General features: G+C 32.5%; 1 protein-coding gene across 1 annotated transcript; it reads right to left on the bottom strand.

Moving 5' to 3' along the window:
• LOC109353976 lies at positions 4,514–8,526 on the bottom strand. The gene is made up of 5 exons (XM_019596331.1): positions 7,639–8,526; positions 7,159–7,539; positions 6,013–6,972; positions 5,356–5,901; positions 4,514–5,215 (listed from the first exon to the last, which is right to left on the bottom strand). Exons 1-5 carry the CDS (start codon positions 8,524–8,526, stop codon positions 4,514–4,516), a joined length of 3,477 nt encoding a protein of 1,158 aa, XP_019451876.1.

The raw sequence follows: 24,344 nt of genomic DNA, 5'->3' as shown, positions 1-24,344 counted from the left end.
TGATTGTTTGTAATTTGTATAATATTGTTTCTTTTTAATTTGTGTAATTTTTTTATGTGTAATTATGTACTCTGTCAAAACCTAATTGACATGATATTCATTATTTGTATTTTGTATTGTATTGATGTTTAATAAAACAAACTTCTGGTCTGTATTAATGTGTCTGTATTATTCAGAATGTATAAATGCCTGTGTTGTTGAGAATGTATATTCTGCTAATAAATGTATATGCACGTATTAATTTATACAAATCAACAATGAATTTTGGGAGAGAAGCCCTAACATGCGTTGTTGTAAAGGATAACTACAACAATGTTTTTTATAGAAAGCGTTGTTGTACATTATTAATACAATTGCACTATGTGTGTGATGCATTGTTGTACTAAGGTGTTGTTTGAGAAAATTTATGAATAATACAACAACACTTTTCTGTTATTGCACTGTTAAATACATGTACTTCAACAGCGCAACAACAAGCGATGTCAATAAAACCTATAAAATGCGCTGTTTATTTAAGACTATATGACAACGATTGGTGGATGATTCACTGTTGTATTGATCCACTATATGACAATGTTTTGTGGACGAGGCGATGTTGTATTGATGCACTATATGACAACGCTTTTTATGTGTTGTGCTGTGGTATATAGTCAATACAACAGCGTTTGTGAAACGCTGTTAATTATGATCATATACTAATGTGGTCAAGTAGAAAGCGCATGAAAATGCAGTTATATATCTAAAATAAGTATTGTTGAATGACAACTATGGTTAGTGATTATTTTACTTTCCTTTCATTATTTTGTTGACCTATGAAATTATATTTCCATAATTAATGTATTTTTACTATGGAGTAAGCTCAGAAAAAAATAAGAAAAGGAATTTGGAAAGCATCCACAGTAAAAATCTATAATGTTGGGGTTATAGGCTGTTATATGAAATTTTTCAATACATTGGACCTTACAACCCAATGCCAATTATCTCAATATTAAATTAATATGTAAACAGCGCTTTTGTTTTTTCGGTGTCAGTCTTAACTTTCAACTGAAACAATGTCTCCAGAATATAGATTCTTTGTATTTATGACAGCAATCTCAAAACTGAACAAATGACTTAAAAAATGAGTTTTTTGTGTGCATAAATCAGAAAATATTAATTATGAATGTGCTATTAAGTGTGTTTGGGTAATATGCTTTTAATTAAATAGTATTTTTTAAACATATAAACTCTTATAGGTCAGGATAAATCGAATTTATCATTTCTTAGAGAGTTCACTTAAACTACCAACTTTAACTCTAAAATAGGTATCCGACTTGAGTCATATTAGTTAAAGTCAAAGTAATTTTGAGTACCGAAAGTCTAGGAGACTAGGACATGTATAATTGTGTTTATTTACTAGTTTTTAATCTTTCTGTATTTTGGAACAAAAAGTTTAGGATCTTCCTAATATGTGTATTTACTATTTTGAATATTGCAATTCTTACGTTGAAAAAATTTATTATTCTTGAAATATAATAGACAGTTTTGTTTATTAACATGGAAATACATAAAAAGCCTTAAATTTAAATGTTGGTAACTTTCATTATCACATATATATTTGTAATGCTGAGAATATATCTAACCAACTCCACATTCAATCAAAATTTGACTTTATTTAATTCAATAAATTTGGTTCATAAACCATACTAATTGAACTTCAAATAAAAATTGAACTCATTAAATAAATGAACTGAACTTGAACAAAATACAGTTTTACTTCTTATGTTAATGAGATGACTCAATTATATATATATGAGAGATTCGTTTACACCCAAGTTAAGTTACACTAATTACACTCAATCTCAGTCATTGATTTTCTTAAATCCTGGAACCAAATGAGTGAGTGAAATAAATGATGAGAGAGAAAAATAAAATTCTTAAATGACATTAAGTTTCACTCATTTGGTCCGCAAGATTTAAGAAAATCAATGGCTAGAATTGAGTGTAATTAGTGTAATTTAAATATATATATATATATATATATATATATAATACAAGAGTAATTAAGTCATAACAATTCTCATATATAAAAATTATGAGAATAGTAAATCATTATCATGCAAACATACATGAATGATTAAAAGTCACTTAATAGTCAAATGACCACTCTAAGACTTTTCAAATAATATTTGATAATATATATTAATTGTTCTCATTTATCATAATAATATTGTTTTCATTTGAGTCATTTTCTATATATACATATTAAACACACATGTAGACACTTTTTACTACATGAACATTAATTGATAGGTACATTTATTATTAAAATTCACAAACTTTATTTACACGTATATGTATAGGCTACCACCATTTCTTTAAATTTATGCTCATAAGTGACTTAAATTTTAGTTTGTTAGCTCACTTAAAAGTTCATGAACTTTAATTGAAATGAAAAAATAATTCGACATTAAACTTAACTCGAAATTCAATTTTATCAAATCCTTTAAGGAATTGAGTTGAAGAAGTTCCCCACTTATTTAATTTCCATACATAAAATAGTATTTAAGAAGATAAATAAGGAGAACAAGCTAAGGTAGGAAGGAGCCAATATTTAAATACCCATTTTCTTCTAGATAAAACTATTTCAAAACATGCATTTTCTTATCATTTTATCTAGCTAGGCAAACTATTTTTAACTTTTTAATATGATAAAGTATCTCCTCATAACAGAAGATAACTTATCTTCTGAAATCTATATATAGTACTTGACATGTGTCTTGTTTTTTCTTTTATAATATATAATGAAAACTCTTTAAAGAAATAGACGTAAAACACATATTAAACATTATATGGATTTAATAATACAAATTATCTACTAGTATGAGGTTACCCTTTATTCTCTTTATTTTATACCCAAGTCATTTCCCTTTCCTTGGTTTGAGCAACAATAATCAGTTGATTTTAATTGTAAATACTAAAAATTGTAGAATCCAAAGTTGCCAACCCATCTGTAAATAAATCACGTGACATCCCAAGAAAGATAAGATCAATTTATACCCAATCTTTGTTGATTTAGCTTTGGAATTTGTAAGCTGCATTAGTCAAAGATTTTTCACATGGCATACACCTGCATCCCACTGTAAAATTTTCAAATAAACTATATAGTGTAACATGATATTTAAAACATTAACATAACACTCATACTCTATAGTTAATATATACATACACATATGTCCATAATTCATCATTCCAAAGAAGCACAAGTCAAGTAAAAGACATCATTGTCCAATCTAAGTCAGCAAAGACCATGAAATCATTGTGCAGCTTAATGTTTGTTGTTTTCTTTGCCATAACTTTGATGTTTTCACTTAGGGTTAATATGTCACAAGCTAGGACTCACCCCTCATCTTCTACACAAGCTCTCTCACAATCACTTTCAGACAGAGAAGGTTCCGAATCAACTCATGATCCTATTGTAGCTGCTAGCCTTAGAAAGATTCCGCCTAGCAGACCAAACCCTACCCAGAACAAGTAATGTTCCCCTTTCTTCTTCAACAAGTTTATGCTCATTGTTTTATCATTATATCAAGTAGTTGACAACAAAGGGTGCATGTGTACCAGGTTGAAGCCTAGGTTAAATGGCTAATTAAGCTGAGGAATTGGCATGGAGCTATGATGATTCACGCTATAAGTTGTGCTGCATTAAACTCTGATGCTCTAGTCTTGTTTGTTGTTTTAAACTGTCTTTTAAGTTCAAATTCTTAGATTTATTAGTGAGAATGGTATAGTTAGATTGCACTTTATTTTTCTTACTTTGATGTTTTAGATTGAAGAGAATATAGCTAATGAATGTAAAGGAGAACAATAATAGTCATTAAAATGTGTGAAGACTGTTTTTGATACCACAAGATTGAAAAGTGGGTTTCTCTGATTTTCCTTGTTATTTTTAGAAAAGAAATTATATGCCCTAACATTTATTAGTACCTTCTCAACACTAGCATCGTTAGATATAAGTGGATAAATAGAGAATTATTTTATCTAGGATTTAGTTAATTATGTTTATCTTATTAGTTATTATTTGAGTTCATAATTCTTTGTTTATAACAATTTTTGCCTATATAATACTCATATTTGAGTTTGATCAATCTTCGTCGTTCATAAATTACTTTGCATGAAATTTGGAATTATTAAGTTGAAAGAAAAAATTAATAAAAGCTAGCACAAGGTAATACAACAAAGAGAGATGACTAATAAAAATTCTATTTTCACCATCTCGACAGCGGAATAGTGACCGAATAGGTCATAGAAGATGAAATCACTTTGATACTGTGTAGAAATTTATGAATGGTAAAGATTGGTCAAATCTGAGCGAGTCAAAGTAATTTTTTTTTTTAAAGCAAGGGTGAAACTACACCCACAAATATATTAAAGAAGCCAAGTACCATTACAAGCCCCTAAACTTATAGTTAGGGAGGAGTAACAAATTTCTATAAAAATCATGCAACAAGAAGGAAGGAGGGGAATTCCACCACTAATCCATTCTATAATTCACACCAAAGTTTGCCAATCTATCCGCACAAGCATTATCGTCCCTAAATATATGGGACACTTTAACTTGCATCTCCAACATAGCTTTTTTGCACTTGTTCATAAGGTTGCTTAGCTTCCAAGGAACCGGCTTACTGCCCCTGAAAATTTCCACCACCGAGGTTGAGTCACATTCCAACCAGATTAGTAACCAACCTTTCGAATGATCAATCTGGACAACCATAATGGCAGCAAGTACTTCTGCATAAAGAGAGTCCTGAATGTTAAAGTAAGAGGCAAAGCAACCCAAACACTCTCCCTTGCCATCCCTGAAAATTGCACCACCCCCTGAATGCCCCGGGAACCCCTTAGCCGCCCCATCAGTGTTTATCTTCACCCAACCCATCAAAGGCAGTGCCCAATTGACCTCTGCAATAGCAGGGGCCTTGCTATAATTGCATTGAACATGAAAGGCTCTCAGGATGGAGAATTCCAGCACAGAAGGTTTAGCACAGAGCTTAGTCGAGTTGCCAGTGAAAGAAGTATTCAACTTGATCTTGGCAATTGCTTGTTCAAAGGAGATGTGCAAATTATCAAATCTGGCTTTATTCCCGCAGAACCAGATAGCAGAAATATAATTGATAATAGCAGAAACAAGAACCTGCTTCAATTGAGGACTCCATTGAGTTGAGAGGGACATAAGGCTCTGGAGGGAAACATGAACAGGTAGAAAACTAGTTGGGAGCTTAGCCAGTTCCATATCAACTTAGCAAAGCTACAATTGAAGAAAAGATGGGTAGAAGATTCATCAGTTGATCTACACATATTGCATATCGAAGGCAGAGCCAATCCTCTCAACTTCAGATTCTCATCAATTGGCATTCTATTATTGTATAGTCTCCAAGTGACAAAAGACTTAGAAGGAGGAATAGAGATTGACCAAATTTTGTTGCACCAATTATCCTGAGCCTGGTTAGGCTTAGTGAAGATGTAGGCCTCTTTCGAAGTTAGGATCCCATCACTATTGTGAAGCCAGGCCAACTTGTCAGCCAAGTTTGAGCTAGGAATAGGGGTCTTCCTTATCTGTTGACAAACAACAGGGTGCATCCTAGCCATCCAAGAAGGGATTATCCAGGCAGAGGCAATAATGAAGTCAGTAACCTTTGCTAATAGAGCAGAGGAAATTGGAGCAGGGATGCCAAGGGTGTCAACTAAGGATTTCCCCAGCCAATTATCCACCCAGTAACTTATGCTTTTTCCATTGCCCAACAACCAAATTGTGTTCTCTAAGATGACATGCCAATGCTTCTTTATGCCAGGCCATATGGAGGACTTTATGTAGGAAGACTTAGGCTCTTTATTTCTACAGAACCTAGTCCTGTAGAAGTTAGCCTATTCCTGAGAGGAGGAGTTCATGTCCCAAGCCAGCTTTAACATTGTTGCCTGATTCAATAGCTTTATTGATCTCAAACCAAGCCCATCCTCTTTGACAGGGCATCAAACCTTGTGCCAAGCAACTGTGACTAGCTTCTTGACCTTAGTATCTCCTGACCAGATGAAATTTTTTATGCAACTATCCAGTCTTTTAAGCAAATTGTCTGGCCAGCTATAAACCTGAAAACTATAATTAAGCATACTGTGAATTATAGACTTAACAAGCTCCACTCTGCCTATAATTGAGAGACAAAATCCTTTCCACTTGGCCAACTTGATGACAATTCCGTCTGCTATTGGCTGCATATGAATAACTTGAGGTATACCTTTGAACACAGGCACCCCAAGATAGTTGAAAGGCAAACTACCAGCTCCAAAACCCAGCCAGGTAGTTAGCTTGCCAATTTTCCTAGCATTGGCCTGGGTTGAGAAGAACTTACACTTGGTGAGATTTAAACATTGACTAGAAATTTTTCCATATTCATGGAATAAGTCCTTTATGGCTAACAATTCTCTCTTTATTCCTCTACAGAAAACCATAATATCATCAGCATAGAGCACATGACTAGGGGTTGCAATCCTAGGACCAACAATTGTGCTAAATTTCCCCATATCCAACCACTTAGTTAGCCCTCTGCTGATCACTTCTTCAGCCAAACATAACAGAAGGGGGGATAATGAGTCCCCTTGTCTAACACCTCTCTTGCAGCTAAAATAACCAACAGAATGGCCATTTACAGAGATGGAGAGTCTAGCAGAGTTTAGTATAACCTCAATCCATTGTATGAAGGAATTAGCAAAACCAAAGGCCTTGAGAGTATCCCTAAGGAACTTCCAGTCAATAGTGTCAAAGGCCTTTTTGACATCCAGCTTGAGAGCTAAGTTTCCACCAAGAGTTTTATGATCAAGAAGGTTGATTGCCTCAGAAGCTATGCAGATGCAGTCATGAATATGCCTATCTTTGATGAATCCTCTTTGATGCTTAGAGATAATTCTAGGAGCAATTGTTGCAAGTCTATCAGCCAAGACCTTGGTGATGATTTTGAATTAGAAATTTGCTAAAGCAATTGGCCTAAAGACCTCAATTTTATCAGCAAAAGGGAATTTAGGAATCAGAACAAGGTTGTTAGAGTTGAGGTTGGGAAGAATCCAACCTTAGGTGAAAAACTGATTCACAGATTGGCACACATCATTACCAATGATGTCCCAAAACACCTGAAAGAAGAAACGACCAAACCCGTCAGGGCCAGGAGCACCCTCCCCATTCATGGCAAAAACAACAGCCTTGATCTCATCCTCCAAAGGAATTTTAGAAAGCATGATGTTATCCTCCTCAGAAACCAGATTAGGAATAACAGAGTCAATAAGATTGCTAGGCTGAGTTTCATTTTCAGAGGCATACAAGTTTGTGAAGTACTCCAACACATGACTATCTATGTCCTGCCTATCAAGCAGAGTGTCATCACCATGTCTAAGAATGCACATAGGTTTGGTTGCATACCTGATCTTAGCAATGTTATGGAAGTAGCTTGTATTCCTATCACCACTAGTTTGCCAATTTAATCTGGATTTCTCTTTCCAAAACTCCTCCTCAGCCTGTAAGACAATGAACAACTCTTTTTGAGCCTGCTCCTCATGAGCTAAAATAGTATCATTTTGCCCCTCAGTAGTGATTCTCTGCTAAATGGCCTCAACCTGGGAGAGAGCCTCATTAACCCTCAAGTGGATGTTTCCAAAGACCTCCTTGATCCAGAATTTTAAGATAACCTTAAGATCCTTAAGCTTCTTAGATAGGATATACATAGGACACCCCACCATACTCTTAGCCCAGTGATTCTCAACCACCCTTCTCGGACTATCATGCTTCAACCACATTTTATGGAACCTGAAATGAGAATGGCTATTGGAAGCATCATTGGAGAAGCCAAACATTAGAGGATGATGGTCAGAGGCAGATCTAGGCAGAGTGTAATAGAAGGTTTGTTGCCAATTGGCCAGCCAACTATCATTGCACATTGATCTATCCAGTCTTTTTTCAGTGTGAGCCAAACCTCTTCTTCTATTCAACCAAGTGAATTCAGCACCTCTAGTCAGAATGTGATGCAAGTTTCCTTCCTCAGAGAACCTCTTAAATTCCTCACAAGCAATTCTATTTGGCAAATAGGTACCTTTACACTCATTGGCTCCCAGAACAGAATTCAAGTCCCCAATGCAACACCAAGGCCCCTGGTTTGCTGAGATTAGAGACAAGATGTCATCCCAAAGAGCCCTTCTCCTCAAGTAATTGGTGTGAGCATAAACCACACAAATGAACACAAGATGACTATCCTGCATCAAGGATATGGAGATTTGTTGAGAGGTGTTGGAAATGATTTGAGGATTGATACCATCACGACAGGCCCCCCAGATATTGGGCAACAAGCTACCCCTATCATTTTCAATGAAATGCTTCAAATTCAAAGCAGACCAAAAGAAAGGATTGACTTTATTCAAAGGAACCATGGGCTCAAAGATGAAGACAACAGCTGGCTTATTGATTGAGCAAAGCTTTTTAAAAACTAGTCTAGTTTTGGGATTTCCCATTCCTCTACTGTTCTAGTATAAGACCTTCATTTGGAAATATTTAGATAACCTCCCCTACGGGTAAAGTGAATCTTTTCAAGGCTTTGCTTCTGTCTCAATTTTTTCTTTTGAGACTTTGACAAAGCTTTTGTGTATGACCCCTCCTTAGTTGTATCCTTAGCTATGTTGCTCTCCTCCCTTTCCCCCATATTCTCCTCCTCCTCCTCATCTGCCCAAAGTCTTCCTGCAATTCGAGACTCATTTGCTGCCAATACATTGTTTATCTGGCCATTTTGTTGAACTATGAAATTCTCCTCTGGTATGAGTTGCATAGGAATCTCATTCTCCAGTGAGTCTTCCACTCTAGTATCACTAGATTCCCCATCCGAGGGATCCTCATGAGCACTTGCCTCCACAATCAGGGGGAGCCCTTCCTTCTGATGTTGATCTAGTTGAAGATTGACATTGTTGTCAAAGTCCAACTCAATAACCAGATCATTTTCCACCTCCTGCTGCTTATCAGGCACAGAGTCACTTCTATGGATAGGAGTGCTCCCTGTATGACCGATGCCTGAAGTAGGGCCATTATCTGGTATTATCTTCGGGATTTTCCCCATAGAGTTATCTTTCTTATGCCTTTGAGGATCCACTACTGGTTCCTTATTTGTTCTCCTACAGTTTGAGATTAGATGGCCAATAGATTGACATCCTGAGCAGAAATCAGGGAGATTTTCATACTCAATGTGCACAAAGAATGCAAAGCCTTCTCTTTCCACCAATATTTGGTTAGGCAGGGAACCTTTAAGATCAATATACACCAAGATTCTTGCAAAATGCCCAAAGGATCTACTAGATGTTGCCTCATCCAGAGAAATTGGAACACCAAGACCACCAGCAATGGAGAACAAGATCTTAGCACTCCAATATTCCAGAGGTAAACCTAGAATCCTGGCCCAACATTGCGTGTGTGAAACCTTCTGAAGGTTGGGGTTAAAATCAGGGGACCACAAGGATAGCCTAAGGAAACTTGACTTCAAGCTCCAAGAACCAATAGCATAGATCAACCTCATATCCTCAACCGAAGCAAATGAGAAATCATAGAACCCTCGACCCAGAGATATCATGCTCCATGTTCCAATCATACTCCAGAGAGATTGAACCTTTGCTCTCAGTTTAGTGAACCTAAGGGGCGTGTCTCCCTTGGATAGAATAAGCCTTCCATGAAGGTGAGTTTTACACCTTTGAAGATCTGCTTGATACTCTTCTTCCGGTATCTTAATAGCAATAGCATCTCCTTTGATACATGGCTGGGGCAGCTGAGAGATGGAGATATCACACGTTGCTTTGAGGGTCTGTGCAAAGGATTTTGCCTTGTGAACTTCCGAGGTTGTTGGAGCTGGAACCTATTTGACCATTGTAGCAGCTGGGTCCTCTAGATTGGCCAAGCAGTTCCAAGGAATCATTGTCTTATGAGTTGGAGGCTTCATCATTGTAGTTCCTAGATTGTTGGAGTTCTTCATCATTATGCTTCCAAAATTGCTGGAGTTCTTCATCATTGTGCTTCTAAGATTCTTGGAGTTCTTCATTAAAATAGTTCATGCCCTAGCAGAGCTCACTAACATGTCAGAACATCTTTTTCTGTCACCACACTTATATTATAATCATTTTATATAGGCAGAAATTGTTATAAATGATAGGATGATAAACTCAAATAATAACTAATATGATAAACATAAACTACAAATAAACTCAAATAAATTGAAACATCATTTACACCCAACCACTCACATTAATACTCCTACAATTTTACTAACTAAAGAGGACTTTAAAATCACTTAACAATTTAACCGCACTCATTTTAGGAATATAATACCGCTTTCGAACGCTGTCTATTTGAGTACAATAGAATATTGTTATGCTTTAACAATGCTTATATGAACGTTGTTGTATGTCATACATACAACAGAGCCTCCTCTAAAATGCCATATTATATATTTTAGCTAATAAACATCATGTTTTAAACTTTAAAGTAATAATAAGACAATAGAAAATTTTAAAAATAAAAGTTATAACTATGATAAAATAAAATGAGGTGAAGTTGAATGTAAAAATACTTTTTGAATAATAATTAAAATCATAAAAGATAAATAGGCAAGAAAATTGATTATAGTAATACTTATAATAATAACATATTATGGAATTAAAACTAAACGGCAAGATTGAAATAAATTTAGAGTTAAATTGGAAATAAGTTTTGGTTACTATTTATTATTTTTAAATTAAAAAAATCTTGCATGGAAATAAAGTATATTTTAAATATTAAATGACTAATAGGTAATATATGGTACCCGATATATAAAATAATAATATTATATATATGAACTGTTAAATTTTATCATATCCAAATTATTATTTCTTATGGCAATATGTTATATTTTCAATATTAAGATATTTTGTATTTTTCTGGTGTTAATCAACCAATTGTATCTTTTTATCTTATGGCTAAGAAACAAACTCTTTTTGAGTTGTTTGGTTATCTCTTTCATCAAGTGATACTCCATGAACATGACATTAGGCTTATAAAATATCTAACGATTCAACCAGACCTTAAAGTATTACACCAACTTGTTATTGATGGCTAGATTTGATGTGAGATAAAATTTTCTTAATTTAAAAAGTAGGAAATGGTTAAATAATAAGTACATTTTGAATAAATATAATTGAAATGTTATCAACCAAGAAGTTAGCTTGGAATATGGATTATGGAAATGTTATCGTTAAGTGTGACTATTTAGAGGTTGTAGAGATCATTTTGCATAATATTGTGGATCATATGCACATGTTACCACAATATTGTTAACTAGGGGTCAGCATGAGAGGGTTAAGACATATCCATTACCTGATCCTAAATGTTTGTTAGGACATTTTTGAACTCAGACCAACTCTAGACCTGAAACTAACCCGATCTTAAATATTGACCGATCAGTCTTTAGATCTGTATTTAATCCTAGACCCAATTAAATATAGTGCATATATTTTTATAGATAAAGTATTTTTAATATTACTAATTATTATTAAGAATATGTATTCTACTATCTTAATAAGAAAAAAGAAAGGACTCTTGAAATTATAAAGTTATACACTCTACATATGTGACAAATATAAAAAGTAGATGTTATTTTTGTCAAATTTATTGGGTTGCAAGAATTACTAAAGTAGACGTTCTATGTAACACCTCGAAAATTACTCCATAAATATAATGCCTAAAAAGAAGAGGGAGTAAGACATCTAATGAATATTACTCATTGACAGCATGGAATTACACGGAACATTACATCCAGACAGACACGCATAATAAACATAATATATACATCACATACAAAAATGCACAATGATGAATGATGTTATAATATCAGATTATGAGGATCAAAGTCCACAATCTCAATGTATGAATGTTATACTTGTTTCATCCATCCTTTCACCAATATCCTCCCAATATACTATTTGAAAATAACTAAGAGTACAAGTCTCATAACAAGCCGATTTGAATACACCAAAGTTATTCTTTGCAAGGATATATGATCAATCTATTCCAAAAAACTATCTATTTCAGGATGGTGTCGTATCAAACACTTTCTGGGCATCCCTCTCATTGATCCTTATTGCAAAGAGGGATTGTTAGATATCGTCTAGTTTGCGTTATGAGAACTGTCCGATCCACAAAATACCTCATCCAGGAATACAAGGGACTCGTCTCACCTAGACTCACCCTCAACACATTGCTCACGAACCATCGCCATCGTCGCCCTTCTCAACATCTCAGGGCTCGTTCTTCTCCCATATATTTCCTCTCCACTACTTCATTATCCATAATGAGTATGCACACTAACCGAGGCTAGCCGATTAAATCTTTTAATCATTATTTTATATGATCGGCCCAACCTAAGACATCTCCCAGAGGAATGCTTCTTGTGAGACCCGATCTTACGTCAACACATAAATAGAGGAATAGCATCCCTACCACTATGAACCATCGCTGAATCACCCTGGACGACCACATGGCCAAGCCTCTTACAGTCAGATGACCTCGCTGCGTGGTATCATATAATCCTTTTTTTTTGGCATTGCCCTAATCACGACATCACAGTCGAAATTCTTGCCCTAAATAGGCGCAAGAACAAAGGTACTTGTATAAGTTTGTCGATTTTGGGGACCATGTTCAATCATCTGAGTCACGGTCTTTCTCTAGGATAAATACACTTTACACCCAAGCTAGGGCTATTGCCTAAGCAATCAAACAATCGCAATTAGTCAAAAATATTGTTTGTCTTAAAACTTAATTTGGAAAATGAAATTTTTACATTTTATGTCATAAGAAAATCAATGGAAGGAGGCAAAGATTATTCCATAGGAAGGACGTCAAATAGTCAATGGTTGCTTCCATGGGGAATGTTATTCTCTTTTACTTCGTCTTCTTCAACTTCAGCTTCAAAGGATATTCATTTTTCAATTTTTCAACCGGGATGAGTTCGGGGTAGGGTATTACATGTACCAAACCCTCACCTGAAATTTAATATAAGGTAAAACCCGAACCTGAACCCTGTAACAAAGGGTTTAACTCGTTAAATTCGGATTGGGCTAAAAGCAGGCATCCACAAGTTCGATTTTTGTTGCCATCCTAAAACACCACACTTTTTTAATGTACATTCTCTCACGTAGGATAAAAGCACACTCCTGTTAGGTATCAGTGACGGAATACACCTAGAAGGGGGTTGAATAGGTGTGGCGGAACTCAATTTCCACTTTTCTGGTTTTTACACACTTGTTGAAAAATGCCCAGTTAATCGATTAACAACTGGTCTTAATCGATTAACCAGTAACAGAAACAGAATGACCAAAATAGCAACTTGCACGGTTATTAACAAACACACATACAGATATACAACAGATACTTTCATGCAAGATTAACAAGAACATAGCAAGGAACAAGTATGCAAAATATTAGTTCCAAATTCACATTAAAACATATTGAAATATAAAAGAGAAAAGGATAGAAAAGATTGCGCAGGGATTTTATCCTGGTTCATTTTGCTGTCCATTGTAAAACTACATCCAGTCCTCCCCTATGATTTGGGAGATTTTCCTTCTTCACTATGAAACACAATGTACGTTACATACACGCTTCCAATTACAAAACTTGAACGCTCCCTTCTTGGAAAGGCACTGTGAGACTCTAAAGAACTCGTCATATGATAAGGCCGAAGTAATAATGTTCTTGGCCTTAAGGTCATGTTGGACCTTTCTTTTCTCAATATCCGTCCATAAGCCTTTAGGCTTTTCTTTAAACTCACCATCCACCATATGAAGTGGAATGTATGGACCATTGACAATGGAATCCCAAATGTCCATGTCTATTGCCTCGATATAGATTCTCATGTGAACCTTCCAATATGCATAACCTTCACCATTGAATACGGGAAGGATCTTTCCCTTTCTTTACCCAAACATATTTGCCACTTGGCACACCGAATTTTCTAATAAAGCATGTAGTGCATGTGTGACCATGTGTACCACAATAGAAACAAGTAGGCATGTTATTATTTGACTTCTTATGCATATGAACTACTGGATTTCTATATAGTCTTTTCTTAGTTTCAGGTTTATATCCAATTCCAGTTCGGTTACCAACGTTTCTTGTATTAGCAAGCAATGTGTTAAGGTTTTCTTGACTATATGTGAGCTTTGAAAGTTTTTGTTTCAAAACAGAAAGCTTTGAGAGTTTTTGTTTTAAAACAGAATTTTCAGCATTTAAATTCTCACAATTGTCACATATAGAGGGTTGACATAATTTAGAAGTAGAGCAATCACATGAGGCACATGCATAGATAAGATCAAGAGTTTCATTTTCAAGTTTAAGTTCATCTAATTCCTTTTGCATTTCAATTATTTTCTTTTCATGCAAGGAAATAACTCTTTTTCTATCTATATTGTTTTTAACAATTTTCTTTAGCTCCTCATGTATTTCGACATAAGCTGCATATAATTCATCATATGGAGGAGAGTCATTAGAGCATGATGAAGTATAGGAATGTACCTTAATAGTATTATCTTCATCACTAGATGTGCACTTCTCATGTACTTGTGTTATAAGGCATATCTTTGAATTTATCTCCTTGTCGGATGAGCTAGAAGTCGAATATTTCTCGGAATCGTTTAAGACAATGTATGCTTCTTTTGACTTGGACGTTCGAGAGTTGCTCTTCTTATTTGAGTTCTTGACGTCTTTCTTGAGATTCTTGATCCCTTCTTTCTTCTTGAGATACTTCTTGAAATCTTCAAATAGGAGAGTCAAGTCTTCATCGGAATCAGAATCTGAACTAGAATTCTCACTTTCTTGATCTTCTTGAAATCTTGTAGCTTTGAGTGTGATTATGTTCTTGTCTGATTCTTCATTCAAAGTCAAACGCACTAACTCCATTTCATGTTCTTGGAGTTTCCCAAATAGATTAGCTAATGACATGTTGTCTAAATTCTTTGACTCCATTATTGCGGTTACTTTGGTTGCCATTTCCTATCAAGACAACGCAAAACTTTGTTGGACAAATCAGCATTAGTAAAAGTCTTATCAAGGGCGACCAAATGATTTACAACATGAGTAAAACGTTTTTGCATATTACATATAGTTTCATTAGGAAGCATGCGAAATAACTCATACTCATGCGTAAGCGCATTTAGTCTAGCGCGCTTAACTTCATTTGTGCCTTCATGGGTAACTTGTAAAGTATCCCACATTTCTTTTGCATGAAGGCACTGTGAGACTCTAAAGAACTCGTCATATGATAAGGCCGAAGTCATAATGTTCTTGGCCTTAAGGTCATGTTGGACCTTTCTTTTCTCAATATCCGTCCATAAGCCTTTAGGCTTTTCTTTAAACTCACCATCCACCATATGAAGTGGAATGTATGGACTATTGACAACGGAATCCCAAATTCCGTGTCTATTGCCTCGATATAGATTCTCATGTGAACCTTCCAATAGGCATAACCTTCGCCACTGAATACGGGAGGGCGGTTAATGGATGCGCCATCACCGCCAAATGGCTTATTAGAACCCATATGTAGTCCCTCTCGGATCACGCGAATGCGGTTGAGCTAGCACGTCATACTAGCTCTGATACCACTTGTTAGGTATCAGTGACGGAATACACCTAGAAGGGGGGTTGAATAGGTGTGGCGGAACTCAATTTCCAATTTTCTGGTTTTTACACAGTTGCTGAAAAATGCCTAGTTAGTCGATTAACAACTGGTCTTAATTGATTAACCAGTAACAGAAACAGAATGACCAAAATAGCAACTTGCACGGTTATTAACAAACACACAAAAAGATATACAACAGATACTTTCATGCAAGATTAACAAGAACATAGCAAGGAACAAGTATGCAAAATATTAGTTCCAAATTCACATTAAAACATAAAAGAGAAAAGGATAGAAAAGATTGTGCAGGGATTTTATCCTGGTTCGTTTTGCTGTCCGCTGCAAAACTACATCCAGTCCTCCCCTCTGATTTGGGAGATTTTCCTTCTTCACTATGAAACACAATGTACGTTACATACACGCTTCCAATTACAAAACTTGAACGCTCCCTTCTTGGAACCCAAAGAACTACGTTACCCTTGGTTTGACCTTTCCCAAAACCGCCTCCCAAGAAAACCTTTCTTATGCGATTCGGCCCCAGCCAAGGTATCGCTCTTTATCCCAAGACCTCCAAGTCTTTGTGTGAAGAACACCTTACCTAACCGCATCTAGGATTTTCCCAATCATTTTACAACAATGCTTTGAGTTATGATGAGTACTTAATACTCGGATATTACAATGAAAACCAAAGCCTAAAACCTAAGCAAGAACTCACAAGATGTCCTAGTCTAATATGATTGTTCATGCATGAGGTTTCTGAAAATATGCAATATTTTAAAGAACTATCTTTTTCTTTTCAAGAAACACAAGAATAATGCAAGAAAGCTTTTGAAAGAAACATGCAAGATGAATATGAAATCTAAAGCCTTAGCATGATCCAAACTTTCTCCTAATTCAACACTTTCTTAATAGATTCTAACAATGATGATCTATATCTTTTTATTTGTGTTTTTTTCTCTTTTTCTACATAGCCGTTTATGCAACTAAGCCAGTATTTATACAAAACAGAATTTGGCTCTCAAAAATGGTTTTTCAGTTATGCTGTTGAAACAGCAGAAAAACACTTACATTAATCGATTAATGGGTTACCTTAATCGATTAACCAGTGTAAAAATTTACTTGTTAATGTATGGTAAACTCCCTATAGATACATGCTCATGCAATACATGATTTCCAAAATATAATATCTTTAATGCATAACTTATCATATATTTCTAGATGATGTCTCATTTTAGTTGATTAATTAGTTTATTAAGTCTTGTGAGACTCACACCTAGGTTTACCTAACCTAGACTCAATATCTATGGCAATCATCTTAGACTTCTAAAAAGATAATAAAGAATAATAGCATAGACACCACTTGAGCCATCGATATGTTGATTGTTGAGCTATCTTCAAGCTTTAGCTAATTCCTTGTCTTCATCAAAACATTGGCAAACATTGCTAATGCAATCCTTGACGCTTTGCACTCTCAACTCCTACCCATTGTTTAATAAAATAAAATAAAATAAACTCCTTTCACATCATCACTTGCCACATGTCACTTCCTCCTTAATTGTCCCCCTCCTAAAAGGTGGCTTCATGTACTATTATATACCTTTTCACATTACATAATCACATTTTTACAATTTATATTTTAATAATCTTTTTAACTATATAATCTATTAACTATATATTAAAATATATATATTTCAGACCATCACTTACCACATGTCACTTCCTCTTTAGTTTTCTCACTCCTAAAAGGTTTTGTGGTACTACTACACTATATAATCACATTTTTAAAATGTATATTTTAATAATTTATCTATTAACTATATAATAAAATAAACTCATTCCACATTATCGCTTGTCACATGTCACTTCCTCCTTAATTTCCCCTCTCCTAAAAGACTCTATGATACTACTATGTACTTACTCACACTACAGAATCATATTTTACAATGTATATTTTAAATCATCTATTAACTTTTATTATCTATATAATTAAAAAATTTCCTCTCACATCATCCATTGTCACATGTCAAATTTTCATTCATTTTTTCCTCCAAAATAGTTTCACATCCTTCATGTGTACATTCCCACATTATATATGACAATTTGAAATTTGTTTTTTCTAATGAAAATAAGAAAGCAAAATATGATACGATGTGATTTTTTGAAAATAAACATGATACTATATAGGTGTTTTTTATTAAAAATATTTAAAAGTTACAAAAAAATTTCAATTTTAAATTTGATTTTTTCAATTATAACAAGGAAAATTTTTAATCCAAAGAATTTAACCTGTGATATTAAAATTTGGTGGGAAAAGTATTACAAAGCTTTGATAGAATGAGAAGTATAGTGATTCTTAGAGATATTGGATGAACTGAAAATATATAGTTTTTTCAATTTAAATTAATAAGTACGTAGGAGAGGGTGAATGAATTATATTAAAATTTTGTTACCAAAAATGAGATCATAATATTTGATAATGAAAATATTAATTGGTCGAATAGTTAGTTGAATGATGATATATTATTAGCTATTTATCAATAATAAAAATATAAAATATTATTCATTACATCTCTCACAATTAAAACTTTAAAAGAAAATTAATAGACTATTAACACACAATATAATTTTTCTTCTATATTTTAGAAAATTATCATTAATAAGAATATGAAATAATATTCATCAAATATCTCATAATTACGTTAATTAAAACCTTAAAATGTTTGAGTGTTAGTGTGATTATTTTTTCACTATTGTCAACAACATAATACATTACATACTCTATATACTTTTTACACTTTTTACTATTAATTATGATAAAATAGATTGTACAAAAATGATTATATAGTGTAGGTAGGTACATAGTAGTATCATAAAACCTTTTAGGAGAGAAACAAATTAAGGAGGAAATGACATGTAACAAGTAATGATGTGAAAAGAGTTTAAAACTGAATATTTTTTTGAGAAGCAAATATTGTGTAACTCGATATATTGTAAGTGTGTGGATCTTTTTGGAAGTGAAAAAATTGCACGAGCATTTGAGGCGTGTCCAACAATGACATCATCAAGAGCTTTTTATTACATAGTAAATAGATTTAGTGTGACGTACAACCATCACAGATAAAGGTACATTGACATGTTTTTTTATTTTGAAGTTATTAAGAAATGCAACACTAATTTTAATATTATTATATTATTAAAAAAATAAAATAGAATATATTGTGTAGCCATCACAGATAAAGGTCCATTGACATGTTTGTTGTTTTGAAATTATTAAGAAATGCAACAATGAATTTAATATTATTATAGTATTACTAGCGTGTCGACCGACACTCCATGTCGGTCACCCACATTCTTATTTTTTGATGTAGTATGTATCATCTTCATATTATATTATTTAAGAAAAAAAATTTAAATATAAGAGTGCAGTATATAAACTCAATAAAGAGTGAAGATTTAAGAAGATAATATGTGATAGTTGATATGATATACATAAAACTTATGTTAATTTCTCATTTTGTGCCTATTGGGTGGAGAAAGATAGAAGATAGAAATAAGAGAATGTGTGGAAGATTAATGATATTAAATTATTAATATAAAAAATGAAATTAATATGTGGAAGTTTATAGTAGTTATTAAAAATATAAAATGGTAAGTTTGGAATGTAAAAATTATATCATGAGGTAGTTATTACTTGTTTTGCCTTTATTAATAGTATAGATAATAAGGACATGAAATATATAGTATAACCATCATAGATAAAGGTCCAATTCCATGTTTTTTGTTTTAAAATAAACTTCTTTCACATTACCAATTGCCACATGTCATTTTATCCTGAATTTTCTCTCTCCTAAAAGGTTGCATGATAGTACTATTTACCTACCCATATTACATGATCATATTTTTACAATGTATATTTTAATAATCTATTACTTATCACATGTAATTTACCTACCCATATTACATAATCATAATCACATCATTACTTATCACATGTCATTTCCTCCTTATTTCACTTTCTCCTTAATTTTTTCTCTCCAAAAAGAATTCATGGTACTACTAGGTACATGCACATACTACATAATCACTTTTACTATATAATCTACTTACTATATAATAAAATAAATTCATTTCACATCACCACTTGCCACATATCACTTTCTCTTAATTTTTTCCATCCAAAAAGGTTCCATGCATGATACTACTATGTACCTATACACACTACATATTCATAGTTTTACAATGTATATTTTAATAATATATTAAATCTATTAAATATACAATAAAATAAATACATTTCACATCATCACTTGTCATATCTCACTTCATCCTTAATTTTTATCTCTCCTAAAAAGGTCCATTGTACTACTATGTACCTACCCATAATACATAATCATAATTTTACAATGTATATTTTAATAATCTATTAACTATTATAATAAATTAATTATATAATAAAATAAACTCATTTCATATCACCACTTGCCACATGTCACTTCCTCCTTAATTTTTTTCCATCCTAAAAGATTTCATGATACTACTATGTACTCACACTAATAATCACATTTTTATAACGTATATTTTAATAATTTATTAACTATATAATAAAATAAACTTCTTTCACATAACCATTTACCCTATATCACTTTCTCCTTAATTTTTTCCCCACCTAAAAGAGTCTATGATGCTACGATATACCTATTGACACTATATAATCACAATTTTACACTCATACCCATAAAGGGGCTCTGAAAACCTCACTTTGTTAATGTTCATCCTCTCACATATGATAAAAATACACTCATACCCATTATTCATTATCCAATATATTACTCAATGATAACATTTAATAATATAATAATAACATTTAATCATTTTATAAAATTGTACTTGCATTGATAATACGAATAACACATGTGTTCTTAACATTACGAATGTATGGGTAACATATGTATTTTAACTATGTGAATGTACGAATAACATGTGTGTTCTTAGCAATGTGAATGTACGGATAACAAATTTGTTTTTAACCATTAAAATGCATAAGTCACATGTTTGTTTTTAATGATTTGAATGTACGAGTAACATGTGTATTTTAACCTTGTGAGTCTATCTATTATATAATAAAAAAAGTTTTCATCACGTCATCCCATGACACGTATCACAACCTGAGCGGAAGTTTTCCCTCATAAAACACCACACTTTCTTAATGTACAACTTCTTACACAAGATAAAAGTACACTCCTACTCATTGTTCATTATCCAATATATTATTTAATAATAACATATATTAATAATAAAATTTAATAATGTAATAATAATAACATTTAATCATTTTATAAAATTGCATTTGTGTTGATAATACAAGTAACACGTGTGTTCTTAACATTATGAATGTATGGATAACATATGTGATTTAGCTATTTGAATGAACGAGAAACATATGTATCCTAAGCAATTCGAATATTTAGATAACATTTGTGTTTTTAATCATGCGAATGTACGAGTAACATATGTGTTCTTAACCATGTGAATATACATGTAATATGTGTTCTTAATCATGCAGCAAAAAAATCCTGTCCCATGCAAATGCACATGTAACTTGCTAATTTTTATTATATGTTTGTCCTTAATCATTTAAATTTAATTTTTTCACTATCTTTGTATGTCAATCTTATATTAGTCACAGTAATTTTTATTATTTTCTTCTCACTCTCAGTTTGTGGTAGTCACTAATTATAGGCTCATATTTTCATTGTTCATATAATATTTTAAAACCTTCAGAGTATAACATATGAGTGAACATGTGACATGTTAAGCATGCCTCTCACTCGTTCTTAAATATTGACCGGGTCAATTTTTGAACTCGAACTCGTCTCTAATTAGGATGAGATTCGTTAGGGACGAGTCCAAAATAAGACGGGTCAAGACAGGGATGAGTCCGGGTTGGAAATGAACAAAATTACAAACGTAGATTTTTGTCAATATTTAAGCATGTACAATCAAAATTATCACAATCTCTATATAAACTCAACTAAAACTTGTATCTCACATACATTAGTATATAAACTACAAATCGTAAATTGCATCCTTCAACTTATAACAGTTACAAAAAGCAAGGTCATAATAAAAATAATTAATGACAATCAAAGTTAAGATGACTCAAAATATCAAAATTAAATTTACAATGTAGAAATGCTACTAATTTATTTTTACTATCAAAATTATTCAAATTTCAAAGCTTTGAAATCATTATGGTTGGATTTAAAATTCAAAAGACTATAAGAACTGAAACATAATAATATCTATTTCATAGTTATGTAATATGTAAAGAATTCAATGTTAGAAAAACTAACAAATATTTTATGTGTTACACATATTTTTTCAAATGTAGAAAAATATGGATAAAAATAAAAAACAAGAGTGTAAAAAATAAAAATAATTATATAAAATGAAGATACAAAATTTTAATTTATTAAAAAAAATTTAATTAAAAGTAGTTACTTACTAGAAAATAAAAATTAAGTAAAATTATAAATTAAAGATAATACTAAAAATAAAATATAAATAGAGAATATCTGGAGATATTACTTCTCTTTTATGTAGTTTAATTTATGAGTTTAGTTTTTATGCATTATGAATATAAAAATAAATTTCTTAGTGTTTTTTAGGAATCATCTTTAACTCTATAAATCATTGTTTTTATTTTAATTATTAATTAATTTAGGTATGTCTCTTAACAATTAGCTTTAACTCTATGATAAGAATTAAACTGATGTAATTATGTTTCCAATATATTATATATTTGATGCTTACACAATTATGGATCTGCAATTATGAAAATTTTATTTGCATTAGAACAATGTTACTATTTTATTTTTATTATCATTGCTATTTATATTTTAAAACATTAAAATCTTTATATTTGGATTTAAAAATCAAATGACTATTACAACTGAAACATAATCATATCTATTTCATGATTATGTAACATATATGAAATTAGGGATGACAATATGGGCTTTGCCCGGTGGGCCCATCCGTTTGGATATGTATTTTTAGCAGGCCGAACTAAGGTTTTTAGACCAAAAAGTCATATTTAACCCGATTTAAAAGCCCGGTTTTTAGACAGACCACGAAGGGTCGGGCCGGGCTAGCCTGGCGGGCCAACATTAAAAAAATAGTGCATTGCTGGCTTATTGAAAGCTGATTGTTTGCCTTTCTTTTTAGTTGTTTATTAGGGTTCAAAACTCAAAAGCATTTGTTCTCTCTCATTTGTTTTTCTTCATTCTTGTTTCAACTTTTTTCAGTCACTCCAAGTCTCTTCATTTTCTTCATCTACTGCTCCAGGTTTGTAAACATCATTTCTTCTCTTGCAAACATTATCTTTTCAATAAATAGAGTAGGAGTAGTGCAAAAAATGTGGCCCACTTGCATCTCCTATTTTCCCAATAATATAGGCAATGCAATGATTGATGTTTACCCAATAATACTAGCTTAGCTGTTCATGGTCTTGTAATGAATTGCTATGCTTGACCACTAAGTTGGGGACAAACCATAACTGAGTTTTGAATAAGTAACTTCTTGGTTCTATGACAAACATTATTCATGATATATAATCAATTTATCAATGTTCAATTATACCAACATAATATATTAATAATCTTTTTACTGATTTGCATTACTGTCATACAATTTTTTTAAAAGAGACTCTCCTACAATTTTAGTATTATAAGCATGTGTAAATTTATTATTCATTCAATTTGAAATTTTTCTATATGAGCAAACTCCTTTTATGTTCATTATCTTGGTTGGTTCCATGCATTGGTTTTCAAATCCTTGTGTTTTTGTTGCCTTTCTATTGTACCATTTGATTTCTGGCACATCTTATCCTACTTCCAACTTGTATTTTATGAAACTTTGGAAGATTCAATGTGTAATCCTTGATACTTTAAGAGATGAAGATGAAGTTTTTATGAGCATGACTAATAGGATGGTTAAGAAGTTTGACAAATATTGGAATGATCATAACGTTGTGCCTGCAATATGGGGGCAATTTTGGACCCAGGGATGAAGTTGGAGATATTGAATTATTTTTTTAAATATTTGATAATTCTACTTTTGAAATAAAGTTGCAGTTAGTTAAGAGAAAATTGTACATACTATTTGAACAATACCGCAGCACAAGTGCTCCTACTTCTATGCAGACTCTGATTTCTAATGCTCCTCAGAAGAAGGTTAAATTTCAAGACTTAGGCTATATTTTATATATTAGTATTTTATACCTTTATGAATTAATGGTTTAAATATTTAATAATTTAATTATATATATTTATTATTAACATGTTTTATTTGTAAAATATTTAATAGGAACTCGGTAGGCACAAGACACAACTTGCCACAAAAATGGGAAAGTCATAACTTGATCTTTATTTGGAAGAGATATCTTTAAATTTTAAAGATAATATTGATTTGGATGTGCTACAGTGGTGGAAAAAATCAAAGTCGATTTCCAGAGTTATCAATCATGGCCTGTGACTTGCTTTGCATTCCAATTACAATTGTTGCATCTGAAACTGCATTTAGCATTGGTTCACATGTTCTTAACAAGTATTGAAGTCGACTTTTATCCAAAAATGTGGAAGC

The sequence above is a fragment of the Lupinus angustifolius genome, chromosome LG08 (genome assembly GCF_001865875.1).
Source record: "Lupinus angustifolius cultivar Tanjil chromosome LG08, LupAngTanjil_v1.0, whole genome shotgun sequence".
Lineage (NCBI taxonomy): Eukaryota > Viridiplantae > Streptophyta > Magnoliopsida > Fabales > Fabaceae > Lupinus > Lupinus angustifolius.
Note: the sequence above shows the minus strand (reverse complement) of the source record. Positions and strands in the feature narration are given on the sequence as shown.